The sequence below is a fragment of the Cebus imitator genome, unplaced genomic scaffold (assembly GCF_001604975.1).
Source record: "Cebus imitator isolate Cc_AM_T3 unplaced genomic scaffold, Cebus_imitator-1.0 Scaffold32, whole genome shotgun sequence".
Lineage (NCBI taxonomy): Eukaryota > Metazoa > Chordata > Mammalia > Primates > Cebidae > Cebus > Cebus imitator.
This window is the reverse complement of record NW_016107347.1, coordinates 2347689-2363165: the sequence shown is the minus strand read 5'-3', so window position 1 is coordinate 2363165 and position 15477 is coordinate 2347689. Positions and strand designations below refer to the sequence as shown.

The following is a 15477-nucleotide window of genomic DNA, read 5'->3' as shown; positions in this document are numbered from 1 at the left end:
GCACCTTGTGGAACTAAGCAAGACTGGTACAGAATAGGTGGGTCAGGCCTTTTTCCATTCCATAGTAGTCTATACCTGAGAGAAGTATATACATAGAGGACTAAATAAATAACTAGATAACTGGAGGAGCAGAGAACTACCTACAAAAAATTGAAATAAGGACACAAACAGTAGTCTTGGTTTAAAATAAGTTTAGTAAATGTTTTGGATGAAATGCTAAAATTAAAAGAGATACATGTTCAAGCAGTTATGCAAGAGATAGAGATATATGAGTGATTAAATGGCTTGATAAAGTTATCTTAATAAAAAGCTGAGGAACGGAATAACACATAACTAACTTTCTAGATAATCTCAGTATAAAGGAAACTGAGTAGGGAGAAGACCAAGGAATTTATCAGAGTGTGTTGGAGTACTTGTCAGCTAAGAGAAGACAGATGTATTGATAAGTTGAAGAAATTGTTAGGAACACATGAACAAGAAAATGGCATGTGAATTAAGGACAACCATCATAAGGACAAATTGTGTATGGCTTCAAACCATTGGAAGAAAACAATTTCTGCCCAGTAGAAAGAGGGATGGAAAAAGAAAGAAAAGAATAGTAAATGGAAAATATGAACTAAGTAATGTTAAATGCTGGCTCTTAAAAATCATCAAGAAAACCTGTTGATAAGACAAAGCTGTTAAGTATTACTCCGATAAGAAGATCACTACCTCACTGGAGTCATAGCCTTTCAGAGTTTTGGGGTATAAATTATCATTTGATACTTTCTGTTAAAGAGTTGATGGGTCTTTGAGGAAGTTCCTGGAATGAACAATAATTTTTTTTTTTTTTTTTTTGCAACTTTTATCTTTCTGGACAAGAGCTCCTGGAACAGTAAATTCAGGTTATGGAAGACAATGTAATAGTAAAACCATGTTAATGCAGGCAGCAAGCTGTGTGGATCATTTGCATTTTCAGAGGACAGAAATAATTGCATTTATGGAATTGGGGAGAACCCATCTGCTCCCTGCTCCCTATTTTTTTTTGCTATACTCCTAGATTTTTTACTCTACTAGTAGCAAAACAAACCTAGTTTTGCTGCTATTTTATTTAGGATTTGTACAGTTGTATTCATTAGTAAGATGGGCCTGTTTTCTTCTCTTGTGTTTTCATTATCTAGTTTTGTTATCAGCTAGGCTGGTTTTGAATTAATTCTTCCCTTTCTTCCTCCCTTTCTCTCTTGTTTTTTCCCCTTGGAATTTTTTTTTTTTTTTAAATGATCAGGATTATCGCTTTTTAAAAAGTGGGTACAGTTTATTTTGATTCTCTCTACTCATATTTTGTTTGGTAGTTTCCATTTTCTGTATGATCTACCTGCTTTTTGATTGTTAAGGATTAAGTTTCTTTTCCACTGTGATTAGCCCTGTTATACATTCATTATTTTAAAATATATTTTTATTCTTTCTATGAATTTGGTCCAGACCAGAAGGACATGGTTGTCTTGTTACTCAGCTTGTCATCTTGAACTACTCTCCCCTTTTCTTCAGTTACACTTCTTGTTTTTTCCTTTCTCGGTTAAGTAGATAGATATCTCATATTCTGACTGGGCTGAAAATTAAGAAAAAATATGCCTTTAGTTTTCTTTTTTTGTTGTATTATCAAAGTACTATTTTTATTAAAATATATTAAACTATGTTATTACCTAATATACATGATATCTAATGTAAAAGTGAACAAAATTGGATATTCTTTTTAGTCCTTATATTATTACTTTACTTTTATATATAAAAAATTAAAATACACCGAATATGAAGGGAATCTTTCCCCACACCCTACCCAGGAGAACAGGAGCCTAAAGGGATCTTTTTAATGATAATTTTTTTTTCTTCCAAATATAGGAAGTTCACAAATGGGTGCTACTATAGTAGATGCTTTGGATACCCTTTATATCATGGGACTTCATGCTGAATTTCTAGATGGGCAAAGATGGATTGAAGACAACCTTGATTTCAGTGTGGTGAGTTTACGATTGATAATCTCTTAGATTGATCGTGAAAAAACACAGTGTCTAACTGCTACTGTCTGAACATTTGTGCCTTCCTAAAATTCATATGTTGAAACCTAATCACTAATATGATGGTACTAGAAGATGAGGACTTTGGGAGGTGATTAGGTCATGAGGGTTGAGCTCCCATGAATGGAAATAGCACCCTCATAAAATAGACTCCAGAGAGAGAACTCCTTGCCCCTTCCACTGTGTGAGAGCACTGAGGTCATGAAGGTGTCATCTGTGAGCCAGAAAGTGTGCTTTCAGCGGACACTGAATCTGCTGACTTCTAGATCTTGTACTTTTCCAGTCTCTAGAATTGTGAGAAATACATTTCTATTTTATATAAGCTACCTGGTTTTTGGTATTTTGTTATAGCAGCCTGAACAGCTTAAGATACTAACCATAGTAGTTTTCAGCATTATACTGGGACTTGAAAGAAACCCCAAGTCCTCTTTCTTCTTTTGGGATTATGAATTGTTATTTAATTTTTGCATAAAATGTGCATCCTTTCTCACCATCTTTTCTTTTACTTATCTTTCATTTGAAGCAAGGTGTTAAATGTGTCAGTAGGGGAAAATGCAATGAACTAGAAGCATCAGGCAACCATAACAACTTTGTAAATTGTGTGTGTGTGTGTGTGTGTGTGTGTGTGTGTGTGTGTGTTAAGGTTTAGTGATTAGCACAGTTTTGATGAGTTTTCATAGTTAGGCCTGTACCCATTCTTCTGGCCCTTTAGCATGGTTAACTGGTACTGCTTAGGTTTGACATGGTTGTTAAGTCACACGCCTTCATATAACAGATTGTGCTTTTTGTATCTTGTTTAAGAAAGCCCTACTCCTGGGTCATGAAGATATTTTCTTGTATTTTATTCTGAAGATTTTAAAGTTTTGCTTTTGTATTTAGCCTTTAATTCAAATGGAATTGATTTTTTAATGTAGGGTGAAAACAGGCCACGATTAATTGATCCTAGTACCATTTATTTCCCTGCTATTTTTATATGCCACATTAATCATATATTAGTCATATTATAGTTTATTCTTTAACATTGGCTTTTTTTCTTTATCCTTATGTCAATACTAAACTGTCTTAACTTTAATTTTTTTTATGAGAAGCTTGATGTCTGTATCTGAATTTTGGTATCTGATCGTTTCTCTGTGGAAATTATCTTAGTTCTCAGCTTTTTGTTCTCAAGTTCTGGAAAACTGAGTGGAAATTTTGATGAGGATTGCATTTAATTTACAGATAAATTTGGGGGAGAATTAGCATCTGTGCAATACTCCCATTCATTAACAGACAACTCTATTATGGTTAATAATTCCCTTGTATATCATTGTTATCAGTTGGGGTTCAATCAGGAACCAGGACTATACCACTTATTTTAACTAGAGGATTTAATGTTTAGAATTGTTATCTAAGTAATGGGGAAAGAAAAAGGCAAAAAGAGAGCATTGTGATAGCACGAGAGTAATAACTATCGGAAACAGGGAACAGCTGCCACCTGTGGGGGCTATAAGACCAATGGCAAGAGGTTGAGATGATTAAAATGCAGTAGCTTGGGCTTTGTAGAACTAGTACCCGTGCTGCCCAGGTGTTACTGGCACCTTAAGAAAACCGTGTCATAGCTGGGACTCAGACTCTGAGGAGGAGACACTTAGCGAAATGCTTGATATCTATAAAGGAAACGATGAGGCTAATTTGGGGATTGTATGTGTGTATGTGTGACAGGGGAACAGTACTCTGGAAACAGTTGTCACTGCAGGGTGAACCCTGGCCGGTACTACACTATCAGAAACTAGAAGTAAACAGGAGGGAGTAAGACTCTTCTTCCTCCAGCCTTGTCTTTTTAGCACCTCCTATTAGTGCCTGAAAGGGAGCCAGCTGGTAAATTACATGCATTTGTGTGGTTCCAACTCCCATATACCAAAGTGTAGAGCATAGAAGAATGGATTTGAACCTGAGAGAACTAGTTTAATAATCAGCACAGTCGTTTTCTGTTCCTTTCTTTCAAGCTTTTAATGTCATTATGCTTCAGCTGCTTATTTTGCATATAGTAAGCATTTGGGTTTTGTTGTTTTTATTCAATCTTAGAGTCTTTTTATTTTAACTGTTAAGTTTGATATATTTACATTTATTGTGATAACATATATTTGGAGTTAGGTCTTTCATCTTTGTTTTGCTACTTATACTATGATTGTACTTTTCATTTGCTTTTAGGTTTTTTTCCCTTATTTTAGATTAAATTACATCATCTCTCTTTTTCCCTCGACTAGTTTGACATTTATACCTTCCATTTCTATTGACTTTGGAGTTATCCTTGAAGTTTAAATGTGTATATGATATATATATATATATATATATATAAAAACACATATATATTTTATAAAAATATATTAAAACTGAGTTTTGTCTCTTTTTTGTGTTTGTTCTCTGGTTTCAGGAGCAAAATGTTAAACAATATAATATATATATTTAAACTTTAAGGGTAACTCCAAAGTAGACTCCCACACACACACACTCTCTCTCTCTCTCTCTTTCAAAGTATAGTATATATAAATATATATAAACTTTAAGGGTAACTCTAAGTAGGCCCATATGTATATATATCAGAGCTTAAAATTAATCGATTTCAGGCCAGGCATCACTTTGGGAGGCTGAGGCAGGAGGATTGCTTGAGCCCAGCCTGGGAAACAAAGTCAGAGCTAAACTCTGCAGAAAATAAGTCTCAGCTACTTGGGAGGCTGAGGAGGGACGATTGCTTGAGCCTAGGAGGTTGAGGCTACAGGGAACTGTGATCATGCTACTGCACTGTAGCCTGGGTAACAGAGTAAGACTCTGTCTCCAGAAAAAAAAAAATCAATTGATTTATCCTCCTTCTGAAGAATATAAGGATCTTAGAATGCTTTAACTTAACTCATCTCCCTTTTTGTTTTGTGTGTAATTGTTGTCTAGTTGATCCCAAGTTATATTTTAAACTTCCAAATTGAGTAATAGATAAATAAATGCACACATTTGTCAAATGCTTCCTCTGCAACAGGCACTGTTCTAGATTCTGTGGATATAGTAATCAACAAAACAGAGTTTTATCTCTTTTTGTGTTTGTGTTCTGGTGTAGGGAGCAAAATAATAAACCCATAAATTATATGTAGTGTATCAGATGGTGATGATAAGTGCTGTGGAGAGCAATGAAGAAGAGTAGATAGGATTGGAGTAAGAGGTGGGATATTGCTATTAGTATTGTACATGGGGTGGCCTTGGAAGGACTCTGTTAAAGTGATACTTCTGAGAAGAGACCCAAGGGGAGCCATGTGACTATACGGTTCTGTCTTAATAGATACTAAAATTGAGAAGAGAGGTACAGTTCCCTTGTCTTTTCTGCTTTTGTTATATTATTGCAAAGTGTGTTTTCAGTCTAATTTTAAAAAGGCAATCTATTTTTTCCCTTGTTTTAATATTTTCTTTTTCACTTTGTTCTATAATTCTATTACCATGTGTCTATTTTTTTGTTGTTGTTTTAATTTTTTTGAGACAGCGTCTTGCTCTATTGCCAGGCTGGAGTGCAATGGTGTGATCTTGGCTTACTGCAACCTCTGTCTCCTGGGCTCGAGTGAGTCCCCTGCCTCAGCCTCCCATCTAGCTGGGACTATAGGCATGTGCCACATGCCCAGCTAATATTTTGTATTTTAGTAGAGACAGGGTTTCACCATGTTGGCCAGGATGGTCTTGATCTCTTGACCTCATGATTCGCCCACCTCAACCTCCCAAAGTGCTGGGATTACAGACGTGAGCCAGCGTGCCCAGGCAGGTTATTCTTTAAAGGACTCATAATGTTTGATCAATCTACATGCCTATGTTTTCATCAAGCTTAGTAGATTCTCAATTATTACTTCTTTCAAAAATGTCTGTATCCAATTTCTCCCTTCTGTCCCTCTAGAATTTCTCATACCTTTTGTTTCTGTAGTGAAGGAAGATAATTTTACAAATGAAAATATTTCATTACCATGTGATTATATTGTTAGGTGATGATGTGTTAATTAGGGAAATAATGCAAGGTTAGAGGGGTATTAATATTTTATATTAGATGGTAAGAAAAAATTTCTAATAAGGTGACATTTATTCAGAGACCTGCAGGAAGTGAGTGATTTGTTCAGCTATGTGAAAGGAAGCATCCAGATAAGAGATAATAACTGTAAAGACTGACATAGGGGTTTCAAGTTTGACAATTCTGGGTAGACTGACATAGGGGTTTCAAGTTTGACAATTCTGGGCACAGCAAGCAGGCCCACATAGTCAGATGAATCAAAGGGATAAGTACGAGAGTTGTCAAAGAGGTTGTAGGGGATCTGCACATGTTGGATCTTATTGGTCATTTTACTCTGAGTATAATGTAAAGGCATTGTCGGGGTTTGCACAGAGTAGTGACCTAAACTGATGTAAGAGTTAAAAGGCTCATTTTAACTGTAGTGTGCTGAATAGAGGGTGGGGAGGGGGGTAAGTATGAAAGCAGGGACACTGGTTGGACGGATATTGTTGCAATTCTGGTTTGGGATGGAGGCCCTCCTGCCTTTTTTTCCTTCCTTCTCATATTTAGTGAATGTCTAATACGTTCCCTGTAGTATGTTAGATGTTGGAAATATATGAAGTAATATTAAGCACTTTACTTTCAGGGTGGGATGGAATGACAATCATGTTATCAAAAAAGTATATTGTATTGTAAAAATTCTAAACTGGAGAAAGATGGTAGCAGATGATGTGCCTGCCTATGAATGTTGGAAAGTCTTAAGAATAATACAGTTTTCCTTTTAATTTTTATTAAAATTAACTATGAATGTTTTCATATTAGTTGTATATCTTCTGTAGATTCTTTGATCATGTTCTCTGCCACTTTTACTTTTCTTTCCATGAGTTAGAATATTTCTAGCAATATCAATATCAATATATAAATACAAACATAGAGACTATTTAATGAGGTTATTAATATTGCTATATTTGTGCAGTTTCCATCTGTATGCCATTTAATTTTGTTCATGATTCTTTTTCTTATAGGTAATTTGCATTTTAGAAAAATTTCATGTCATCAGTTTATCAAAACTATTGGTTTTATGCTTAAGTACCTGCTTTCTCAGGAAAATTTATATATTGTCACACTTTCTTCTACTTTTTAATTTTTTTAACATTTATTTCTAAATAATTTAGATTTCATTTTGATATATATGTGAAATGAGTATTTATATTAATTTCTTACCCAGGAGGCAATTTTGTCAACATTATTACTGAATACTCTATCATTCTACCATTTTTTTTGGTGCCTCCTTTAACATTTATTATATATTCTAGGAAAGATACTTAAAATCCAGGAGGAGAGATAGAAATAAAAATTATGCTGTAGTAATTAGAACAGAAGAAAGAAGGACCACTAGTAGAGAGTGCTTACTATAGACTCAAGATCCAGAATTCAAGAAATGACGGTTTTCATGAAGAAGGGCAATAGTTAACATTATTAAGTATGTTGATAATTTCACAGTACTGAATAAGATACATAAAAATGGCTTGTTGGTTTTGGCAATTAGGGAACTGTGGTGATAGCAGTAGAGAAGTTTCAGTAACATTAACATATGAGAGAAGAGATTGCAAGTTTTATGAGAAATGAAGATGCAGTAAGTAGAAAAATATTATCCATAGGGTATTTGTGAAAAACAAATGAAGTATTAATAGTATTTTGAAAACTATAAAGCATTACATATTTGTGAATATTTTCATATGTTTTTGACAGAATTCAGAGGTGTCTGTGTTTGAAGTCAACATTCGGTTTATTGGAGGCCTGCTTGCAGCATATTACCTGTCAGGAGAGGAGGTGAGCAAAATCAAGCAACACATTGTTTGTTTTGGAGAGATGGGTTAGAATTTAATAAAATGAACAATTTCCCTAGAAGCAAATTATTTTTGTAAATTGGTAATAATGAACCAGTCCCGAACTGGATGCCTCAGGTAGAACTATTCCTTGGGAATAATAATTTTTCCATTTTGAGAACCTCAGTAAAACATGAATTTATCACGGATCCTAGCTTTATATACATCATGTCTCCTTTGCAAGAGTGATCCTTCTCCAGGATTTTGCCATTGCAGTTAATTCCATGGTCCAAGTAAAGGGGGAAAGAAACTAATAAGATAAAAATTAAATAATGAGTCAGAAGGAATTAATATGGATCCTCCTAAGACCAAAAACTAATAATTAAAACTTACTGTTTAGAAATTGAATGCAATTTTTGGCGATAAATAATAACAACTCTGAATTCTCTTCTCTGACAATCTTGGCACAGAACACATAGAGACACTTGAGATCTAAGGTGATGAAGAAGTGGGTGTAGGAAAGTCCCTTTTACTATTCAAATCGGTTAAAGTGTGAGATTGAAGAGTGGGAGAAAGAGAAACTAAAGGAAGTGGTTATAAGTCATTTCTTTTTTTTTTTTTTTTTTTTTTTGAGAAACCATTTCACCCATATTTTAAAATTGGTTTGTTGATCTAGACAATTTGTAAGAGATCTTTGCAGATTTAAGAAAATTTATCTTTTGTTATATGTGTTATAAAGATATATTTTTATGTTATCCATATTTTGTTTTGCTTTTCAGTTAACATTAAATCCTTAAAAAATCATTTTAAGGATTTTTTTCCCCCACGGTTATGGCTTCTAGATTTTGGTTCTTAGAAGGCCTTTCCTATGTCTGTGTTATTACAAAACAAAAAATCCAATTTTATTCTGGATTTTTATGACTTTATATACATATATATATTTCATTGATCTTTGTGTGTAAAGAGTGAGCTACTTATATACTACCCTTTTTTAAAAAGAAATATGTTTAAAGATGCTGGTATTTAATATATAATAGATTAATATTTATCTTAATGTGTAATTTTCTTGTCAAATTATATTGCATGATTTGTTTATACCGCTAACCTATATTTCTATAGTCAGAACATTTAAGTTCACATTTAATACAGTAGAAAAAATTGATTCATACTCTGACCAAGAGGTTACCAAACTTCAGTATGTATCAGAATCACATAGGGTGTTCTGTAAAAATGAGGATTCCAAGCCCTACCGAAAGGATTGATTCAGTTGGTTTAGTGTGGAGACTGTTACCCTACGTTATTTGTGCCAAATATTCTTTGTTAAAAGTGATTTTGAAAACATTGGTTCTATATTTCGAGAAACTCTGACCTGGCTTATAGGAGCAAAATCATTGTGAATTAATTGATATTTTCAGTCAGGTTTATTGAGGTATTATTTACGTAGAGTAAAATTCACTCATTTCAGTGTATAGTTTTATGAGTTTTTACAGCGCATAGTCTTGTAATCACCAGCATGATCAAGATACAGATTTTACTATCCCAGAAAATTCCCTTTACCGTTTTATAATTATCCTATCCCATTGCCAGCCCCTGATAACTACTGATCTCTTTTCTGTCTCTACAGTTAAGAATGCTGGCTTCTTTTACTCAGCATAATGCATTTGAGATTTATCCATGTATTAGTAGTTTAATCCTTTTTACTGTATTACATTACTCCATTGTGGATTTTATATCTTTATCAATGGAATTATTTCCAGTTTTGGAGAGTATAAATAAACCTGCTATAACGATTTGCCTAAAGATTTTGGTGGGAAAATAAATTTTTATTTTTCTTGGATAAATACATAGGAATGGGATTACTGGGTCAAACGATAAGTGTATATTTAACTTTGGAAGAACCTGTCAGATTCTTTTCCAAAAATTGCCTCTTATTGTTGTGAGTACTTTGTATTGTGAGTTTCTTTACTATTGTTAGCCATTCTAATAGATATTAGTGGTATCTCAATGTGGTTTTATTTTGCATTCCCTGATGACAAGTGATGTTGAGCATCTTTTCTTCTGCTTATTTGTCATAGGTATTTTTTTGGTGAATTACCTCTTCAAATCCTTTGGCCATTTAAAAATTTTGTTTTTTTTTTTTTTTTTNTTTGAATTACTAAATTTTGATAGTTCTTTACATATTTTGGACATAGATCTTTTATAATCTCTATGTTTGCAAATATTTTCTGTATCTGTGGCTTGTCTTTTCAGTGACTTAACAGTACCTTTTGAAGAATTGATGTTGTTAATCTGAAAGTACAGTTTACTGTTTTTATCTTTTATGGTTCATTCATTCGGTATTTTGTTTAAGAAATGTTTGCCTCTTCCCACATCACAAAGATTTTCTCTTAATTTTTCTTCCAAAAGTATTAAGAGTTTTACTTTATTTTTACTTTTAGGTCTATAATTGATTTGAGTTAAATCCTGTGTACACTGTGAGGTATAAGTTGAAGTCCCATTTTTTTCCATATGGATGTTGAAAAGACTACTTTTTGTTTGGTTGACTTTGTACCTTTGTTGAAAATTAGTTGATTATGTGTTGGTCTACTCTAGAGACTCTGTTCGCTTTATTTATGTGTCTCTTTTTGGCACTACTGTATTGTGTTCATTGTTATGGCTTTATGGAAAGCCTTGAAATCAGGTTGTGTGAGTCCTCCAACTGTGTTCCTTTTCAAAATTGTTGTGGCTGTTTTAGTTACGTTTCCTTTTTGTATAAATTTTAGAATCAGCTTGTTGATTTCTATAAAATAATCTGCTGGGATTTTGATTGGGATTGTAAATTTTGAGTGATTTGACCTCTTAATAGTATTGAGTGTTTCAATCCATGAATATGATTTATTTAATTATTTTTTCTATTGGTGTTTCTAGTTTTTAGTATACGGATCTTGCACGTATTTTGTTAAATTTATACCTATTTCATGTTTTTGGTAGTTCTGTATTTTAAATTTTATTTTCCCATTGTTCATTGCCAGTATATATAAATGCAGTTGATTTTTTAAAAAACTTTTAATGAAGACTTAAATTCTTAGCTGGCTCAGGACATTTTGTTTCTTTTAGGTAACTTCCTCATGCTATCATTAAAAAAAAAATGTACTAAAAGGTACGTAACATAAAATTTACCATTTAAAAAATTTTTAAGCGTGTAGTTCAGTGGCATTAAAAACATTTGCGTCGTTTTGCAATATGCAGTTGATTTTTTTTTACATTTTGTTTTTCCTTTTTTTCTTTCTTAAGCTATCCTCCACACTGTAACAATTGATTTTTATGTTGATTTTTTTACCTTGTGATTTTTCTAACTTCATTAATAATTCTAGTAGCTTTAAAATATACTTTAATAGATTCTTTGGGGTTTATCTTATAAACAATCAAGTTATTAGTAAATAGAGATGAGCTTTATTTTTCTGTATAGAGAATGGTTATTTAGTTTTGTTCTTTTCCTCTCCTTCTCCTGAGGCAGAGAATGGTTTTATTTGTGTGGTTCCTTTCTTTTTTGTGCCTTACTGCATTGCCTAGGACATCTACTACAATGGGGAGAGTAGGCATCCTTGCCTGGTTCCTGATCCTAGGAATTGCAGTCATAGCTTCATTCTCTACCATAATCATGGCATATGGCTTCAAAAGTACTGTGATCCATGAATGTTTATTATGGAAGTGCCCATCTCTTGGTCTGCTACTTTAACTCTCCACCTTTCATACCCATAAGATTTTTGTGTGGTTTGTCCATTCTGTGCCCTGAAGCAAAGATAGTTGCTGGAGAAACTAGTCCTAAAGGACTAGTTTTGTTCATGACTTAGGAAGGAGTGGGATTTGTGACTTGGAACTCTAGTCTCTTTCAGCCCCCTCAGCTCTCCTATATACGTTTCACTCCTCTGCCTTGAGTCTGCAGTCTGCCACTTACCCCTATCCTCTGTCTGCCTCAGCCTTATGTACAAAGAGTACGTCTGGGCTCTTCCTCTCAAAGATCACTCAGAGAGGAGCCTTTCTTCATAAAACCTTTGGGATTTAGATTTCCCCAGGAAGTTAGAGGATGGTTATTCATTCTTGGGTCTCATCTTTTCTACTCGACCCAAAACTTCCTCCTTACAAAAATGCCGTTAAGACCCTCCTGAAGTGCTTCATCTGCTAACTGCCAATTCTCTAACACTGAAACGTGGCAGATAACTGGACATATTTGAGGGACATCTTCATGTAAGACATATGTGGAGTCAGGACATAGCCACCTTCATATATTGCTCTGTGCCAACAGAAGTAAAACCGATTTCTTTTTCCAAATGGAGGAGACAAAAAAGGAGAGGGTAAAGGGAAGAAAAGGAGAGGGAAGGGAGGAGAAGGGAAAGCGGAAAGGAAGAAAAGGAGGGGAAAGCGGGGAGGGGGAAGGATCAGAACTGTGTCTATCAAAAATTGCATAGTTTTAAAACTTGGAAAGGAAAAAACAAAACTGCAAACCCAAGTTACTTCACTGGCAAATTCTACCAAACATTTAATATCAATTATACGTAAACTTCTCCAGAAAAAAAGAACAAACTTTTTTAGTTTATTTTATGAGTCCAGCATTAATCTTATGTGACACATACACAGAGGTATTAAAATAAAACTATAGATCAGTATCTTATGTGAATATAGATGCAAAAAATTCTCAACAATATATCACCAAATCAAACCTAGAAATAGATTAAAAGGATAATACAGCATGACCAAGTGGAATTTCTTTCCAAGAACGCAACGCTGGTTCGATGTTCAAAAATCAACCAATGTAATTCATTATGTCAACAGACTAAAGAAAAACATCATGTAATCATCTTATTACATGCCACAAAACATCTGACAACATGTAACATCTGTTCATGATAACAGTTCTCAGCAAACTAGAAGCGGACCTCTCTCAAGGTGATAAAGGGCATCTACAAAAAAACTATAGCTAACAATATTCTTTTTCTCTTTGTGTGTGAGTGTGTTTTCATTGTTATACATTTCCGTTTTATGCTGCAAATCCATAATACATTGCTACTATTTTTACTTTAGGTGGTCAGTTATCATTTAGATTTATTAAAAATAAAAGAAATGCCTTTTTGTTTGCCTTCATTTCAGTCATTTTTGTTGGTCTTTTCTTTTTGCAGGTTCAGGTTTCTGATTTTTCAGGTATTTTATTCCTTCTGTGGGAAGAGCTTCCTTTAACATTTTTTATAGTACAGGTCCACTGGTAGTGAGTTCTTTTAGTTTTTGTTAGTCTGAAAATCTATTTCTACTTTATTTTTGAAAAATTTTCTTTGGGTATAAAATTTAGGTTGATGGTTTTTCCTGTCAACACTTTATAAATGTCACTGCATTATGTTATAGTTTGGATACTTGGTGATGAGAAATTTGCTTTAATTATTTGTTCCTCTATTTGGCTGCCTTTAAAATTTTCTGTTCATATTTTTTTTTGTATGAAGAACCTGAGTGGCTTTACTGTGTGTGTGTGTATGTGTGTGTGTGTGTGTGTGTGTGTCTGGTGTGGGGGTAGGAGTAGGACTGTTTATCTTGCTTGAGGTTCTTTGAGCTACTGGGATCTGTGGGTTGGTATCTTAAATTGTTTTCTAAAAAATTCACAGTCATTGTTTTTTAAAATACAGGTGCTCATTGACTTAGGATTTGTCCTGATAAACCCACTGTAAATTGAAAACATCCTAAGTTGAAAATGCATTTAGTATACCTAACCTACCAAACATCATAACCTAGTCTACCTTAAACATGCTCAGAACACTTATATTAGCCTACTGTTGGGCCAAATCATATAACACAAAGCCCATTTTATAGTAAAGTGTTGAATAGCTTGGGTAATTTATTGAATACTGAAAGTGAATGACAGAATAGCTATATGGCACTTGAAGTATAGTTACTTCTGAATGCTTATCACTTTCATACCATTGTAAAGTTGAAAAATCATGAGTTGAGCCATCCTAAGTCAGGGACCATCTGTATTTTTTCTTATCTATACTTTAAAAAATCACTACATTATCTTACAACTTTCGTAATTTGTGATGAGAAATCTGCTTTAATTCTTTGTTCCTTTATATGTAATTTTTTTTTTATGTATTATAAGAGCTCCCTGCCCCACTTCTGGGATTCCAATTATACACATATACTAGGCTGTCATAACTCTTGAACTCATTGTTAGATTTTGAGTTTAAGTGCTTTTTAAAACAAAAAAATGAGTGCTTCTTAGAAGATATAACAGAATCAGTTTCATCCAAAGCATATCAATCACAGTGATCAGGATACAGTTTAAAAATTACTCAATGTATGAAAAAAAACAGGGAAAATGATCCTTTTTTTTTTTTTTTCCCCAAAAGTCAATCAAAGGTGACCTGTTCTGAGGTAAGACATTGGCATTCATTGAAAAGGGTATTAAAGCAGCTGTTATAACTGTGCCCAGTGACATAAAGGAAGATACTTCTGAAATAACCAAATAGAAGAAAATCTCATCAGAAATGAATTAACATGGAAATTCTAGAATGAAGACTACAGTGCCTAAAGCAAAAAGTCATCATGTTGACTGTTATCCCTGGAAGGGCAAAAGTCAGTGAACTTGAAGGTAGATCAATGTAAATTATCCAGTGTGACGAAAGAGAATTAAATATTTATTAAAAATGAATGGAGCTTCAGGAACTTGTAGGACAGTGTTCCAACATACATATAATTGGAATCCTGTATGAAGAGAGCAAATAGCTGTAAAAAGTATTTGAAGAAATAATGACTCCTTTTTTTCTATATTTGGTGATAGACCTAGACCTGAATTTCAAGAAGCTAAGTAGATCCTAACATGATAAATACCAACCAAATGTAAGCATATCATGGTCAAACAGCTGAAAGCCAAATACAAAGAGAAAAGTTTGAAAGCAGTCAGTAAAAAAAGGACACGTTATATGTGGTGGCACTTTAATCGGATGATTGCTGAATACTTATCAGAAACCACAGAGATTCTTATTTTTTCAAAAGTTCTTTAAAATTACATGAATGCTTATGACAGAAACCATAGCATTTTTTATTGGTTATAACACACATATATGACACATGCAGCTATGAAATAAAAGAGGGAGGGAGGAAGTGGAACAATAAGATTGTAAGGTTTCTCCATTTTATATGAAGTTACACCATGTTACTCTTAATAGTCTGTGAAACTTTAAGGACATAATTAATCCCTAGGACACACATTAAAGAAAAGTATTGCAAACATGTATAGCTTAACCACCAATAAATTGTAATTCTATAAAATAGTTTTTTCTTGGGTGGGGGGACAGAGTTTCACTCTTGTCACCCAGACTGGAGTACAGTGGTGTGACCACAACTTACTACAGTCTCAACCCCAAGGCTTAAGTGATCTTTGTACCTCAGCTTCTTGAGTAGCTGGGATCACAGGTGCACACCACCATGCTTGGCTAATTATTTTATTTTTTGTAGAGATCAGGTCTCTCCATGTTGGCCAGGCTGGCCTTGAACTCCTGGGCTCAAGAGATCTTCCTGCCTTGGCCTCCCAAAGTGCTGGGATTACAGGTGAAAGCCACTGTGCTCTCCCAAGAAA

General features: G+C 33.9%; 1 protein-coding gene across 1 annotated transcript in view; it reads left to right on the top strand.

Annotated features, from left to right (window-relative positions):
* MAN1A2 (mannosidase alpha class 1A member 2) overlaps positions 1-15477 on the top strand; it is a 162360-nt gene that overhangs the window by 47556 nt on the left and 99327 nt on the right. The window contains exons 4-5 of the mRNA XM_017524176.2: positions 1879-1997; positions 7801-7881. Coding sequence (XP_017379665.1) covers positions 1879-1997; positions 7801-7881 — 200 coding nt within the window. The remainder of the gene's footprint in view (positions 1-1878; positions 1998-7800; positions 7882-15477) is intronic.